General features: G+C 55.7%; 1 protein-coding gene and 1 long non-coding RNA gene across 2 annotated transcripts in view; both read right to left on the reverse strand.

Moving 5' to 3' along the window:
- Positions 1-919: 919 nt before the first annotated feature.
- The window catches only part of LOC109309872 (ovomucoid-like), a 19,685-nt gene continuing 6,303 nt past the window's right edge, over positions 920-14,301 (reverse strand). The window contains exons 8-15 of the mRNA XM_019534747.1: positions 4,520-4,635; positions 3,971-4,005; positions 2,896-3,020; positions 2,603-2,648; positions 2,054-2,184; positions 1,914-1,959; positions 1,544-1,659; positions 920-1,108 (exon numbers count right to left, since the gene is read on the reverse strand). Of these exons, the coding sequence (XP_019390292.1) occupies positions 1,063-1,108; positions 1,544-1,659; positions 1,914-1,959; positions 2,054-2,184; positions 2,603-2,648; positions 2,896-3,020; positions 3,971-4,005; positions 4,520-4,635 (661 nt within the window). The 3' untranslated portion in view covers positions 920-1,062. The remainder of the gene's footprint in view (positions 1,109-1,543; positions 1,660-1,913; positions 1,960-2,053; positions 2,185-2,602; positions 2,649-2,895; positions 3,021-3,970; positions 4,006-4,519; positions 4,636-14,301) is intronic.
- Positions 13,912-14,301, reverse strand: part of LOC109310222 — a 1,361-nt gene continuing 971 nt past the window's right edge. The window contains exon 2 of the long non-coding RNA XR_002101162.1: positions 13,912-14,098. This is a non-coding gene — a long non-coding RNA (uncharacterized LOC109310222). The remainder of the gene's footprint in view (positions 14,099-14,301) is intronic.

Consider the following 14,301-nt stretch of genomic DNA (forward strand, 5'->3'; position numbering starts at 1 on the left):
ATGTGGAGCGATGGTCCCGTGTATGGCGTGAGCAGTGCGTGTGTGGAGCGATGTTCCCGTGTATGGTGTGAGCAGTGTGTGTGTGGAGCGATGGTCCCGTGTATTGTGTGTGTGTGGAGCGATGGTCCACCTTCTAGCCCAAGCTCCCGACTCATCGCTCGCCTCGCCCCCCCGAAACCGCACAGGGCTTGTCTGGCTGCCGGCATCCCTCCTCCGTCCTTCCTCTCCCTCCTGTCTAGCAAGCCTAGGCAGGGATAACCGACCCCAAAACCTGTTGTTAACCCTTTCCGGGGAGCAGTCCCACAGCAGGTGTTAGACCGCCAGTGGAAGGGGGCCAGGCCCAGCTTTCTGCCCCAGCACGTGACGCTAGTGAGACATGGGGACGGACTAAGGGGGAAGCTTTGTGGGGAAGGATATACCCCTTGGCAGGCTAGGACAGGGGAAGGCAACAACAGTTCATAGTCCCTAGATGCCGCCTTGGGTATCAGCAAGCCTGGCCCGGTTCAGTCACGCAGCCCTCTTGCCTACCCTGCGGCCCGGGGGTCCTGGCTCCTGCCAGCCCCAGGCCTGGGAACGGGTGGGTGAGGCAGATCCAGGTTGCTCTCGAACCCTCTGGCTCCACCGGGACCCGGTGCAATTGGGGTGCGCACCAACCCGCCGAGCCTCACGCCTGGTACCGGCGGCGTGCACGCGAAGCGGGAGGTAAGCTCACGCCTCGAGCCATGGCGCGATACTGTGCCCGCTGTCTCGCCGGGCCCCTCTCCTTTGCTCTCGTGCTGGGGAAGGCAATAAGCATCATCCTCACACCTGGCTGCGGCACTGTCCTTCCGGCCCCGCACCGAGACTCCTTTCCACCTCCCCTCCACGCACGCGGGAGGCCACAACCTCCTGCCCTGCAAGAACTCCCCGAGGCAGAGGATGCTGCTGAGTTTACTTTATTGATGAAGCCAAGGCAGAGCTCGGGACCACAGGACGGGCCCCCGGGGACCTGGGAGCAAGAGAGCAGCGCTGGCGAGGGGGCAAGGAGCAAGGTGGCTCTCCGTGCGCTCTGCACCGGGAGATTTAGCACACCCCATAATGCTTGAACTGCAGTTTCCCACCACTTCTCCTGCAGAGAGAGAGAGCTTGGAGACAGGGAACTCAGGGCGAGAGTCCGGGGCGGCTTCTCCCCCTACCCATCGCTTCGGCCCCTTTCTTTTGCAGATGCAGTTTAAACCACTACGGGTGTGGGGGAAACCCCTGGGGACCCTGAGCCTGCCAGACCCCCGGGGAAGCAGGGGGAGAAACCTCCCCCGCCGTGCGCGTCAGGGCTGGTGGTGATGGAGGAGTGGAGGCGTCAGTGCCGGGGAATATGGAGCCAAGCAAACCTGCAGGCTCCCCGCCTGCAACAGACTGGCTTCCCGCCGCGTTGAGCAGCGACCCAGCTACAGCCCTGCCGCTGTCGGTGCAGGGCCGTTGGGCGGAGGAGAAAGGGGCAAGACCCCAGGGCTGTGCCCTCCCCGGGAGGGCCGCGGGGGTTCAGTGCCGCGGGTGCTGTACGTACGCGACTGCGTTGCAGAACTGGCACTTATTGCCGTACGTGAGGCCGTCGGAGCCGCAGTGGGCCAGGTGCTCCAGCGTGCACGTGGGTTTGGGCTCCTTGTAGTCGCTGCAGTCCACCTGCAAGGATCGGAGCAATGTCAGGGCTCTGCTGCGCATGAGCTATATGCTGCCCGTGCCCAGAGGAGCCTGAAAATAGGGGGCAAGCAGGCAACGGCATGCAGGCCAAGGGCGGAGGGAGAAACTCAAAGACAGATGCTGCTTGAGTAGATGAGAGGGTGCCAGTGCCCCCGCCCCAGGCGCCCGTCCTCCCAGACACGCTGCATTGGCGCGCGTGGGTAGACACTACAGCGCCGGGTAACGAGGGGCCTTACCTGGGGACATCGTCCGTTGCTGCTCCAGTCCATGTCAGCCCCGTTCCTGGGAGGAAAGCAAGATGAGCGCGAGTGAGCGAACGGGGGGGCAGCTCCTCTTCGTGCTCCTCCATCGAGCCCGCTATTCCCAGGGCACTTACGCGATGGCGGTGCAGAAGGTGCACGGGTTGCCATAGGTAATGCCGTCAGTGCCACAGATGGGTCTGTAGTCCATGGTGCAGATAGCCGTCTCGCCAGGAGGGGTTTCCAGGTAGCCGGTGCAGTCCACCCCCTGCAAGTCACAGCGCAACCCCCTGACCCCGAGCCCTCCATCCCCTGCCCCTAAGGGCTGGGTCACGGCTGCGTCGGCAGCTCTCTTCTGCCCGGTCTGCCTGCAGCAAGCACCGGGTAGGCAGCAGGAGAGGCTGCCTGACGGGCACGGCGAGGCCAGTGAGGCGGGCATCGCTGCGTGCATCCCAAAAATAAGGGTTGGGCATGACCAGGGTCAGCACCAAACAAGCTCCTCGCAGTTAGAAGGACTTCAGCACTGGAAGATTTCACATTGAAATCCAGGCTGCATTTGAGCGGCAGCCGGTGGGAGGCTGACTCGTGTGGCCCCAGCCTATCCCATCTATCACACAGCCAAGTGAAGGGAGGACCGGCCGGGTGGGCCCGGAGTCACAGGTACCCGAGCAGAGATTTGACTTTACCTGAACGCATCTCCCATCGTGCTTTTTGTCAATGCTCTTGCCATGCCTGGAGCACAAAAGAGAAAAAAGAAGTCATCTGCAAGCACCGGGCAGCCACCTCATTCAGGAAACCTTTTCATTTATATGGCAGCAAATACAATTAAGCAAACTCAGAGGGAGAAAAAAAAAATCAAAGAACCGAAGGATCACGGATGTTAGGGAAGGGGAAGAGGTAGGAAGTGTCCCAGGCCACACCTCACTTAGCCGCTAGCCCGAGGGCTGCGGAGTGGCAGGAGACGGTCGTTAATACTCACAGGATTTCCCTGCACAGCATGCACTCGTTGGAGTAGAGCGCGTTGTCGGTGCCACAGACGGGGTGAAAGTTTTTGGGACAGCTGACTTCACCGTCTTGGGTCAAGTGGTATTTGCTGCAATTGGCCTGGGGAAGGGAGGGGCAGGTTGGCACGGCCTCCCCTCTGACCCTCCCCGAGTGCTGCGTGACCCACTGCCTGTCTTCCTCTCCATCCCTTGGACCCTCCCCTGTCTCATTGCTCCCACAGAGAAAACAGCACATTCGGGTTAAACTCCTGCCTGTTTCCTCAGGTCTCAATGTGGGGGGACACTGTTTTTCTCTCTCTCTTCCACTTTGGTGAGTACCAGAAACTGCATCCCAGCTCTTGTAGGTGGAGGGGGCAGAGATGCTGGGCCAGGATCACCGCCCGCCCGCCGCCCATCGGATGGCAGCCTCCAGAGGCCTGGGCGATGCCACGGGAGTGAATGATTCACCCCCATGTGATAGCTCTCCCCCTTTCCTCTGCTTGCAGACTGCCTTCGAAGGAGAGGCAGGTCCACGGGGCAGGTTGTGTTAAACGGCATCTTCCCGGCCTTGCTCCTCTCCTCCTGGTCTACCTCCCGCTGCCACAAATTGCCACTGGAGCACCGGCATCAGATCGGTTCCACCTGCCTTTCTCTGAAACGTCTGGGGTACAAAAAAGGGCAGGAATTTTCCCCAGAAGATCGAATGGTGGCAAATAGCTGTGGCAAGCTGATTTTCCATTTGCAGAGGAGGCAAACATCCCAGAAACATGGCTGTGACGCTTACCCTCATCCCAACAGGGGACTGCCGTGCTGCCTTTTGCCTGCAATACTCGGTTACACTACAGCCTTCCCATTTTGGATATGCAACATGTGCAGGCAGTTATCAAGGTGCAGGGGAAGCATGTGCCAAGGCCTCTAGAGAGGCTGGGTGCAAATCAAAAGGGAAAATCCCAATTTTTATAAGACATGCAAAAAACTAGAACTCTTGGTTCCAAAATGATGCACCATACACCATTACCTTTTATTAGAGCAACTGGGAAATGGCAAGAAAATGGTATTGACAGCAAATACTTTGCCACTCACCTGTCTTGCTTCGATGACAGCATCTAGAGCAGGAAGAAAGAGAGACAGCAGATCTAACACCGCGGCAGGATCTCGGATGGGAAGTCGCTTGAAGGCACTGGTTGCCCAATAAATGGCATTGTCGTATGTGAACGAGACATGATGAAAAGACATGTGCCGTTTAGAGGCACGTATGTCCCAACCCTCAGAGCCGATCTATTCATCATGTTCTTTCTGCTCAGCATAAGCATCGCATGGGATGATGTGGGATTTTTTAAGATTTCATAAAAAGATTGGGATTTTTAAATTTTTCATTAATTTTTTTTTTGCTACGGAAAAAGAAACAAAACCTGAACCTCGATCTTCCCCGCCACCATTGTCCCAGCTACATCTAGAAATCTGGGGAGGACGTGGGTGAGCCATCAGCTTTGCAACTGTTGCCTGCATAAGGATGAGTTTCATCCAGAGAGGACTCACGCACCAGACCCTTTCCTCTAGGTTGGTCCCGTCACATCCTCCAACCGCCGCTCTGGACAGGCCGCCGCAGAAGCAACTCACCTGGAAGACAGCTGAGAAGCACCAGCCCAAGCAGCCCAAAAGCGCTCATGATCATGGTGGGGGCAGCGATCTGGTCCACTCGTCTGAGCAGATGACAGAGCTCACTTGCTGGTTCTCTTTATATAGACGTGTTTCCCCAATCTCATTGCAAAATCATCCTCCTAAAGTGACTATTTGCTCAGCAAACCAGCCGATTTTTATGGGTGATGATGCTGAGCTGTAAAGACTGCTTCCTTCTCAGCAAGAAGGAAGGTGCGCAGGAGCCGTGAACAAACACGGGAGCACCACCCAGCTTGTTAACAAAGGGGTTCTGTGGTACTAAGGCCGTTTGTCATTTCTGGACAATGAGGGCATTGTCCCAGCGCCAGAAGCAGTGACAATCTGTGAGGAAACTGGAAAAGGGAAGGGGCTGAGATGTGGGTGGCTTTATTGCACTCAGAATCGATATGCAATCCATAGCCTGCTGCATTGCATAGGTTGCAAGGTGTTCAAAGGTCCCTGTGTGCTCTTGCGCAGTGACTTTTGGTGGGCCCTGTGGCGGGCCAGTGGGGGGCGCTCCTGCGCTGAGCCGCCCACCTCCCTGCACTTGCCCACCTTCCCGGCTCCGAATGCCTCCCTGGGGCGCCTTATGCTCGGCCGACCCCTCTCCCGGAGCACACTCACTAGTCTGGGGGTAGGTAACATTGCCGCCACCACCCCGAGAAGGGACTGTCTCAGCCCTGTGTCCTCGGGGAAACACAGGCCTAATAGTCCGACGGGTACTCGACCCAGTACAGGCACTTGGGGCACTTCCCCAAGTCAAGGGGGCAAAAAACTAAAGTCTCCCTTAGTCCGCAGACCTAAGGGGTCTGTTAGGCATAATTTAGACCCACCCCTCAATAAGTCTCCCACACCAGTCAAAAAGGAGAACTTTATTGATTACAGGGGTAGGGTAAACTAGGGTACAGAGTTGAGCAATAACTTAGAAATCCTAGAGACCAAGCAGTGTGGCGGAGGTAGCCTTTTGATCACGCATCTGTGTTACTGCCAGCTAGAGATCTACCCAGATCTCCAGTAGCTTCCTCACAAGCATCTTCCAGAGTCCTCCCGTTTCCCCTCGGGAGTCTGGGGGTGAGAGAGAGCTGGGTCCCGATGGCAAGGGGCCTCTGTCTCCCCTGCTTTGCTGCTGCTTCACCTCATGGCCGAAGAGGGAGAGCCGCCTTCCCCCCCAACCTATATAGCCCCCCGACCTCATTCACCTGGGCCGGTGGAGGCCAGCCCCGGTTGGCTGTCAGCCACCCAATTCGAAATCCATCACCTGTTACCAGGCAGACCCCAGCCCCCCAGGTAGATGCCCCCCACCCGGGTGGCGGATGCCAGTCCCGTGGGCAGAGGGAGCAGGTCCCCCCTCCCTCAGGACTGCAGCCAGCTCAGGTCACCGAACGAGACAGGCTGAGGTGTGACTCCTCTGTGCTGGCCCATCTTGATCACATTGTCGCAGGGCAGAGATTTTGGGGAGAAACCAAGGTGGCTTTCTGCCACAGGACCAATCTCTTCAGAGGTTTACATGGGATTTCAAAGATGCCTCAGGCTTATGCCGACCCTTTGCAGGGACCCACGGGTTCTCCAGAGTCGTAGGGAACCTGCGATCATCGTGGGACGACCTTTCCCCATCCTCGCCGGTACTTTCGTGTCACGCTACCTTTTCCTGCCAACAGGCTGAGATGGCAAAGCATTAAATGCCTGACTTTTGGAGCTTACGGGTACCATTCCAGCAGGGCACAGAAAGAGCTGTTTGTCTGCTGGCAACGGAGATGAGTCAGGAAAGGATGTCATGGGAACAACAGATGGAAATTAGCTTTAAACAGGGATTGGGTGAAATGCAGCTCTCTCTTGCAAGCCAGTTGGGTCTCAGGAGCATTTTGGGCCAATTTGACACTACAGGCATTTTTGTTTTAAAAGCTTTGCCACTATTGCTAACACAGGGTAAGGTCTTAGGGAAGCGTCTGCCCCATTATATGCGACTGAATCTAGGTCATCAGCTGTACATCTGGAAATGGGGATGATGCAAGGGTTCACCTGATAACCAGCATGCCGCGGGGTGGATCCGATGTCAACATCCATACAGACTCATTAAAGTCTTATAGGGCATTGTCAGTAGAACAAGAAATGATTAGATGGCATGTGCCTGCTGTGAAGCAGGAAAAGCAAATATAGGTGTTGCCTAAAGAAAGGCTTCCTGCAGAAACAGAGTTATACAAGGCTGCGAGGGGCTGTGCAGCCTGTTTGCTTGCTTGGAAACTGCCGGTCACCTGTGGACGATCAGGGAGTGGGTTGAAGGGTCTCCCAAGTCTTGAAACATCCTTCCTGGTGCCCTAGGAAATGCTGGAGGGTCTTGGCGCAAGTATGCTGGTCAACAGTGCCTGTCCCTGAAAGGGCCGTTGGATTTTGGCAGCCCGGTGAAGTGTGGAGGATACATCCCATTTGCTGCAACAGGGGTTTTGACTGAATCATGAATGAGCCGTGGCATTAGCACTTAGTCCCTGGGGATTACAGGGATTGGCTTGACGAATGGTTTCATTTCCCAACTTGCACAACCACATTCTCTGCATCGTGAGCTGAGCTGCCAAGAAGATCCGTTGACCCCAACCCATCGCACAGACAATACGAGCCGCGGGGCTGGCGGGGAGCCCCAGATCCAGTCCAACCCCTGCCACAGGCAGGATCAGCCCTGTCCCAACCGTCCCAGACACATCCATCAGCTAAACCCTGTATAAGCTGACTATCAAGTCTGGCACAACACAGACCTAGCACCCTAACCTGCCACAGGGAAAGCAGGCGAACCACAGCAAGTCGTGTCCTGCTTCCAGGAAATGTTGTTAATATATGCTCAAAAAATCCCAGGAAGAGGACCATGTCCCCCACTACAAAGGCAGGCACTACCCCCTCTGCACATACAAATCTGACCGGGGGTAAAATCCCTTCTTGCCCCCAAGTAGGCTGATCGGTCTAACTCGGAGCAGAGGGACAAGACCCTTTAGCCAGGGACCTCTGGCTTTGCTGCCAGCAGGAGCAAGTAAATCCTGCAGGTCAAACATCTGGCAGGGGCAATGCGCTACCATCTCCCCAGCTGCGTCAGCATCTTTACCCGCCATCGGAGCTCATTGCCACCAGTGAAATCTCCCTCCTCTGTGCTTCGCATCCTGGAGTTTGTCACCTGGCTTCTTCCTGGGAGCATTTCTGCCCGGGCCATGATGATTTTTGTCTGGCCAGGTGTGGACAGGTCTTAGTCGGAGGATGAGGAGCTGGGATTCTCCGTGAAATGAGCTTGCTGCTCTCCTTTTTGGAGGGAAGCGCATGCAGCAAAGGCTATTAGCAGCTTTACCATAAGAAGGGAGGTGTAGGTACTTATGAGATTAGCCTTGAGATCTTGTTTATGCCAGCAAGTGGCACCATCTGCGCTGCCAACTGGAATAACACTCCTTGGCATGATGGGAGCTCACCATTGAACACGCAAGGGTCTGTGTTGTGTGGGTACAATCAAGCTGCAAAATGCACTAGATGAAATGGCTGTGGCCTCACTGTATGGAGCCATTTCTCTGCCCATATGTTCCTCCTTTGCACTCCTCTTTGCTTTTCAGAAGAGAGAGAAAGCAGGCCCCAGAGAGCTACACATACACACCGCTTCCTGCAGCATTGTGGAGGGACGGCTGGTCACCAGGGCCGCTCTTCTGGATCGACCGGAAAGGCCACTGCTGCGCCGACTCCCCTGTGGGCTTTGCATGCTGCTGTCAGCGTGAGGCGGTTGCTAAATCTCAGTTACGTAGCTCACTATCAGAGCTGGCCAGAAATAAGAAACATGTCTGTGAAAGGCGGTCCCTTTTCTGCACTGAAAAATGCCTGTGTTTTTTGATAAGTGCTATTCAGGGCATCCGGCTCTGAAGCTGTAACAGGGGGCACAGCAGTCCCTTGGATGCTGATACATCCTGTTGGGAGCTCCTAAAGCCATTGGGACACGAAGTGTGGTGAGATCGTTGCACAACAGTTTTATCAGCAGGGTTCAGCAGCTACGGCCAGACACAGCGAGCGAGAGAGAGCTGTGCCGGCCCAAAGTAGCCCCAGTCTCAGAGGTCCAGAAGGTCGCATTTTGGTAGCATTTTCCCTTTTACCCCTCTCCAGTCAGATGCACGTAGACTTCTATATAAAATATCACTGGGGACTGACAGGCTGGATGCTGGGCGCAGAATAGAAACTCTGGACATTTCACAGCAACCCAGTCCATCATTGTGAGTTCTTGGGAGGTAAAAAAGAAAGGTTTCTTCATCCCATAAGAAAACAGGCCACCCTTTCCTTCACTTCTGGAAAACAGAATCATTTCTGCTTCAAAACGTCAGTCTGCAAAAGCCTCACAGCTCCTGAAAGATATTGTATGCTTTTGATGGGGGTTTTTTTGGTTTGAGGGGGTGAGTTAGAAATAAAGGGTCTGAAATGATTGTATGCAGTGCCTCCCCCACCTGCAGGATTCCCATACTGTACTTCCATCGTCACGTGTACAAGCGCCCTGGTCCAAGCGCCACGTGTACAAGCACCCCGGACAACAAGAGACCACAGTGCAGCAAACAGTAAAATGTGCTCCGTGCCGCTCAGTGCAACAAGGAGCACTTCCTTCCTGTTGTATCAGCTCCTAGTGTTTGCACAACAAGAGTTGCACTGTGTTGCAAAGTTTTAACAGATCAGGTATTGAGCCAGAAGCTCCAGTTCCTGTGGGGGTTTGTACCGCGACTCCAGAGCATGTTGAATCGCCGCACTCTGCTGCCTTTGGGCTTTCTCTTCCTCTTCCCAGTTTTGCAACATGCTGTAACCAGAGATGAAATCACCTACAGCGGTGTCTGGGATTCATGAGAGGATTGCATGGGAGCCAGGGGCCAGATCCCCAGCTGGCACGAATTGGCTCAGTGTCCTCCGGTGCTGCAAATCACCCACCTAGCATTACTTGAGAGTCTGGCTGCAGTGCCCCAGTGCAGAGACACTCAAGTGATAAGCCTGGCACAGCCCCCAGGGACAGACACCATGATCCCCGCAGGAATTGGCCCTGGAGCTATTTCAGTACAAAGCAAGGGGGATTTTATTATTATTATTATTATTATTGCTGGAGCAGATTTGCTTGTGAAATAGCACTGGAGTCATTGCAAAGAAGAATTTTTCCAACTATTTGAGCTGCTCTAATAAAAGATATTAGATTTACCCAAAGAGCCTTGTCTACTGGAGTCCTTTGAAACCCAAGGAGGGGTCTCGCTCAGATAGAGGGCTGGGAAGTGCCCCCAGCCAGGTGCTGCCTGGGTAACTCCACTGGTTGCAGGATCAAACAGCAGAATTTGGCCCCATTTTTCTCTTCTCCTGGAGATCCCCTTAAACAACCCTGCACTTTCTCCTGCTGCTTACGACGAGCTGTCTGGCACTGGAGCCGTGCCGATAGCACGCAGCACTGCTCGCACTTCAGTACCCGTAAGGAGCAGCGAAGGAAGCGCCGGACCCTGAGCCTTCCCCTGGGTCCGTCAGGATTTCCGGAGTCCCCTGCACCCTGCGACAGCGAAGTGCCCGAGTGAGGAGTGCAGAACAGCGGCTGACCCAGCGGGGCTGACTCTGCCCCATTCGCGTCCCTTAAATACCCCATGGCCGGAGCTGCACACACACGCGGGCAGGGGCAGGGGGCCCGCCCTTGCAAGCTGCTATAGGAACTGCAGTGCAGCTGGGGTTTTGGGAGGCAGAAATGGTCACCTGAGAAATGCCCCTGGGGGGGACTCGTGGAAGTAGGCTTCGGGCCAGGGGGTGACCCTCAGCCTCCTGCCCTGTTTCTCGAGAGAGGTGAACATTTAGGGGTGGAAAGGTAGACAGAAACCAACTATGTGCCCAGAGGGATGTGAATGGCCCAGCCCAAACTGCCTCTGCCTGGCACAGCTGGAGGGGTGTGCCAGCCTGCGTTGGCAGTGCTGCTGCGGGAGTGAAGCAGCCTGAGCACCCTCCCATCCCCTTGCTGTCTCTTGCAGAAAGAGGGATGCTATGGAGATGTCTCAGGATAGCTCCTTCGAAGGAAGAGTTTCATTCTTTGTAGACTCAGGAGATCCTGTGCTCTGTGTGTCTGACCCTTCACAGGGGCAAGATGCCTCCTCCCTGGAAGTGCTGTTCATGGGAAAACAAAGCTGGAAATCCCTTTGCAGCACAAGGGAGATGTCACAGGGCATGCTGCTTTGAAATCAGGCAGAGAATGGCTGCCAATGGCGTTTCGTTGACCAGGAGCATCCTCGACGATCAGGAGGCCCCAGGGAACAAGAGGAGCTGATGGCAGCGCTATACCATTGGCACCGGCCAGGATGCAGCATTCTTCAAGGTATTGCAAGATGAGATCCCAACCGCTGCTCCAGGAAGGGAGGAGTCAAAGGAAAGAGTCAGAGACCAGAGATTCATAGAAACTGAGGGTGGGAAGGGACCTCAGGGGGTCGCATCCAGTCCAACCCCTGCTCCAAGCAGGACCAGCCCCAACTGCAGCATCCCAGCCAAGGCTTTGTCTACCCGGGTCTTAAACACCTCCAAGGATGGAGACTCCACCACCTCTCTGGGTAACCTGTCCCAGTGCTTCACAGCCCTCCTAGGGAGAAAGTTTTTCCTAATATCCAACCTCAACTTCCCTTGCTGCAGCTTAAGCCCATTGCTCCTTGTCTGATAACATGCCCTGCATGTGAGCATCGGTCTGAGAGAGACCAGGCAGCTCCTGGCTCCAGAGACAAAGACTATCCAGTCATACGGACGCTCAATAGCACCTCCCCTTCAGTACAAATATCAAAAGAGCAGCAAAAGGCCAATTCCAGCTGTTTTTAAGAAATATTTGGCTGGCTGCAGTGAGACTCAGTGCTGAATCCTGTGTTGGTGAAACAGCTGAACACTACTGCAGGGTGTGGGGGGAACCCAGTTACAACCCCTGAAAATGTGACCTCTGCTTTGGTAGCTCAGTGGAAACATGTCCTGGCGTGCTGGCGTCTCCTGCCAAAACTGCCCAGCACTTGGCTGTTCATGGGAAAGCAAAGCTGGAAATCCACTGTTCGTCGAGGCACAGTGAGGCAGGGAGCAGGCAAATGCAAAGTCAAGGAACGTAACCTGCATCTGTGCCAGAGGAGCAGAGCATACACCTTAATCAAAACGAAGAGGTGATTTATCCCTGCACATACACCACTGGTGCTGGCACGCATGTTGGCATGTGTCGTGCCATCTGAGCCCCCGTGGCCACGCACTCTGGGCCGCGGTGTGGGATGGTGCTGTAATGTTCCCAATAGAAGAGCGATGCCCTGTGCGTGCAGACGGCAGGGGCTGGATCCCCTGGGACTTGCACCCGGACGATCACGACCTACGGCGAGAGGCGCGTGACGTGGTATCCTGCAGGCAGGGGGATGGGTGAGGGTTAGGGTGAGGGTTAGGCACGGGGGTTTCCAGTGTGGTTTCACACCTTCTCTACCATCTCAGCTCTGCAGCACTCGAGGGTCCCTGCTCGTCTTTGACAGCGTGGGAATGGACAAGCTGCTACCGGAGGCTGGCTGGGGTGATGCTGTGTCCAAAATGACAGGAGAGAGTCCTTTTGTGCAGCTCTGCTGCATGGAGGGGACCCAGGACAACGTGGGCTATAATCTAGAAACTCAGCCGGACACATGCATGGGAGAACCGGGCGGCTGTCCAGGGCGTGAACAGAAAGGGGGCCTTTTTTCCCTGTTGGCCAATTATTATTATCATTATCTCTGGCGCAGCGGGGGCAATGCTAAAAGTTCACCTGGGGCTGCCAGGAGTCCAGGTCCAGCACTGACTATCAAAGCCGGTGCGGGGAGTTGGGATTGAGCGAAATCCTGTCAGTGTTCACAGAAAACGCCACGTGAAGCCCTTTCTGCTGGGAGGGGTGACGTGTGGGCCAAGCAACAGTTCAAACGGATCGAGGCAGCACGTTCTGCCACGTGCCGCCGAGCAGGGGCTGCAGCGAGGGCGAAGGTGCAACGGGGAAGCGGGCAAGGAAACAACGCTCCGGGGACGGCGCGCGGGAGAGGGCTGTCAGGTGCAAGCCCTCTTGTCCAGCTCGCTCCAGCCATGAAAGAATAAAGCGTGGGGTTTTCACCGTCCTGTTCTTTGACCCCGGCAATGCCTTTCAGGCCTGGCACGCACCTCCCCGTGCACAGCGAGTGGGTCTGCACACCCAGCCCCAGTAATTAGGTCGCTCTCTGTAAAGGCAAGTGGGGCAGAGACGAGCTGTGGTCTCAAAGAAATCCCGTGGTCCTTAAACATGTGAGTGGCCCCTTATCGCTTGTCAATAAAGCTATAGGATATCCTATATCAGCGCTTCTCGACCTTGGTAGACCCCGCTGGAGAATGCCAGCTCTTCGCTTTGACTTGTTTCTTGATGACGGAAAATACCAGAGCAATTCTGCTGTTGCAAAGTGCTCAGGTCGGATGATTTGCAACCCCCTGGATCGCTGTTTGAAATCGCTGGGCTTGTCTTGTGAATCACGGGCAGGTGTTTGCATGCCAGCACCCCGGCTGAGAGTCATCGGCCTTCACCCTGTTGAGGGTGTGCTCGAAAGAGGGTGAATAGAAAGGGAAGAGTTATCCCTTTACCATCAGATTGACTCCTCTGCAGTCAGCGTCTAGAGCAATGATTCACCTGGGCTTGTTTTTCAGAGACCGGGGAAGTGCACGGGGGAGACTGCACATTTTTGGATGGAGCATCATGCATCTTCTTTGTTTGCCATGAGAAAAAACCCTCCTTGTCCGGCACCCAGGAGAGGCAAATGCCAAGCAGGCCCTGACTGAGCACGGATCCCCACACTAACTGAGCTCGTAGCCCTATCCAGAAGTAAAATCGTCAAAACCGAGGGCTGGAGGGGACCTCAGGAGGACCAAGCAGGACCAGCCCCAACTCCATCACCCCAGGCAGTAGCCCCACCACATCAGGCAGGGAGCGGGTGGATGGGGGTGCAGAGGAGGAGGGATGCATCTGGGCATTGCCCCTAAATCAAGCTGCTCCGGCATATGCTGGGGCTGGGCATGAGTGTGCTGCTTTCGTTTATTCGGGGGCTGCGAGTAGAAACAAGGACGGAGGGCAAAGAACGACTCCCTGCAGGCTGCTAAGAGAAAAGGCCAAGCAACATCCCAGACCCACCTCCGACCTGCACCGCGGGTGAGCTCTCAGGAGGGCAAACGTCCCTGCTGGGATGGAGCCAAAGGTGCCTGTTTTCCTTTTGCCCCCCAACCCCATAACCGTCCCAGGAGCTCGGTGCTTCCCCCTGCCACGAACGGACACAAAACGCAGGCGCTGGCATCACCCCTCGCCCAACGTGAGGACAGCTGCAGAGGGCACGGCACGGACACGAGGCCGAGCGATGCTGCTGAGCTTGTTTATTGATGCAGGAAGCGAGGAGCGCCGAGCGAGCGCAGGTGAGCTGGGGCCAGGCCTCTGGCAGCCTCTGCCCACACGTGGGAAGTCCTGGGGGGCTCTGTCGGGACGCTGCGGCGGGAAAGGGTCAGCATATTCCATAGTGGGCAAAGGTGAGAGTCTTCTTGCTTTGCCTGCGGGAAAAGGGAGGAAGAAACAGGTTAGAGACCGAGCGCAGGGGTCACCGCACGGGGGTTGGCACAGGGGGACTTGGCCCCGGAGCCCTGGGGCCTTACTGTGTCCCTTCATTATGAACATGAGCCTGCAATGCGATGCTGCGGCTAGTAAAGCGACCAAAAAGCTGGCGTGCATCCATAGGTGCTTCTCGAGCAAATCC

The sequence above is a fragment of the Crocodylus porosus genome, unplaced genomic scaffold, assembly GCF_001723895.1.
Source record: "Crocodylus porosus isolate Cpor-Errol unplaced genomic scaffold, CroPor_comp1, whole genome shotgun sequence".
In the NCBI taxonomy this organism is placed as follows: domain Eukaryota; kingdom Metazoa; phylum Chordata; order Crocodylia; family Crocodylidae; genus Crocodylus; species Crocodylus porosus.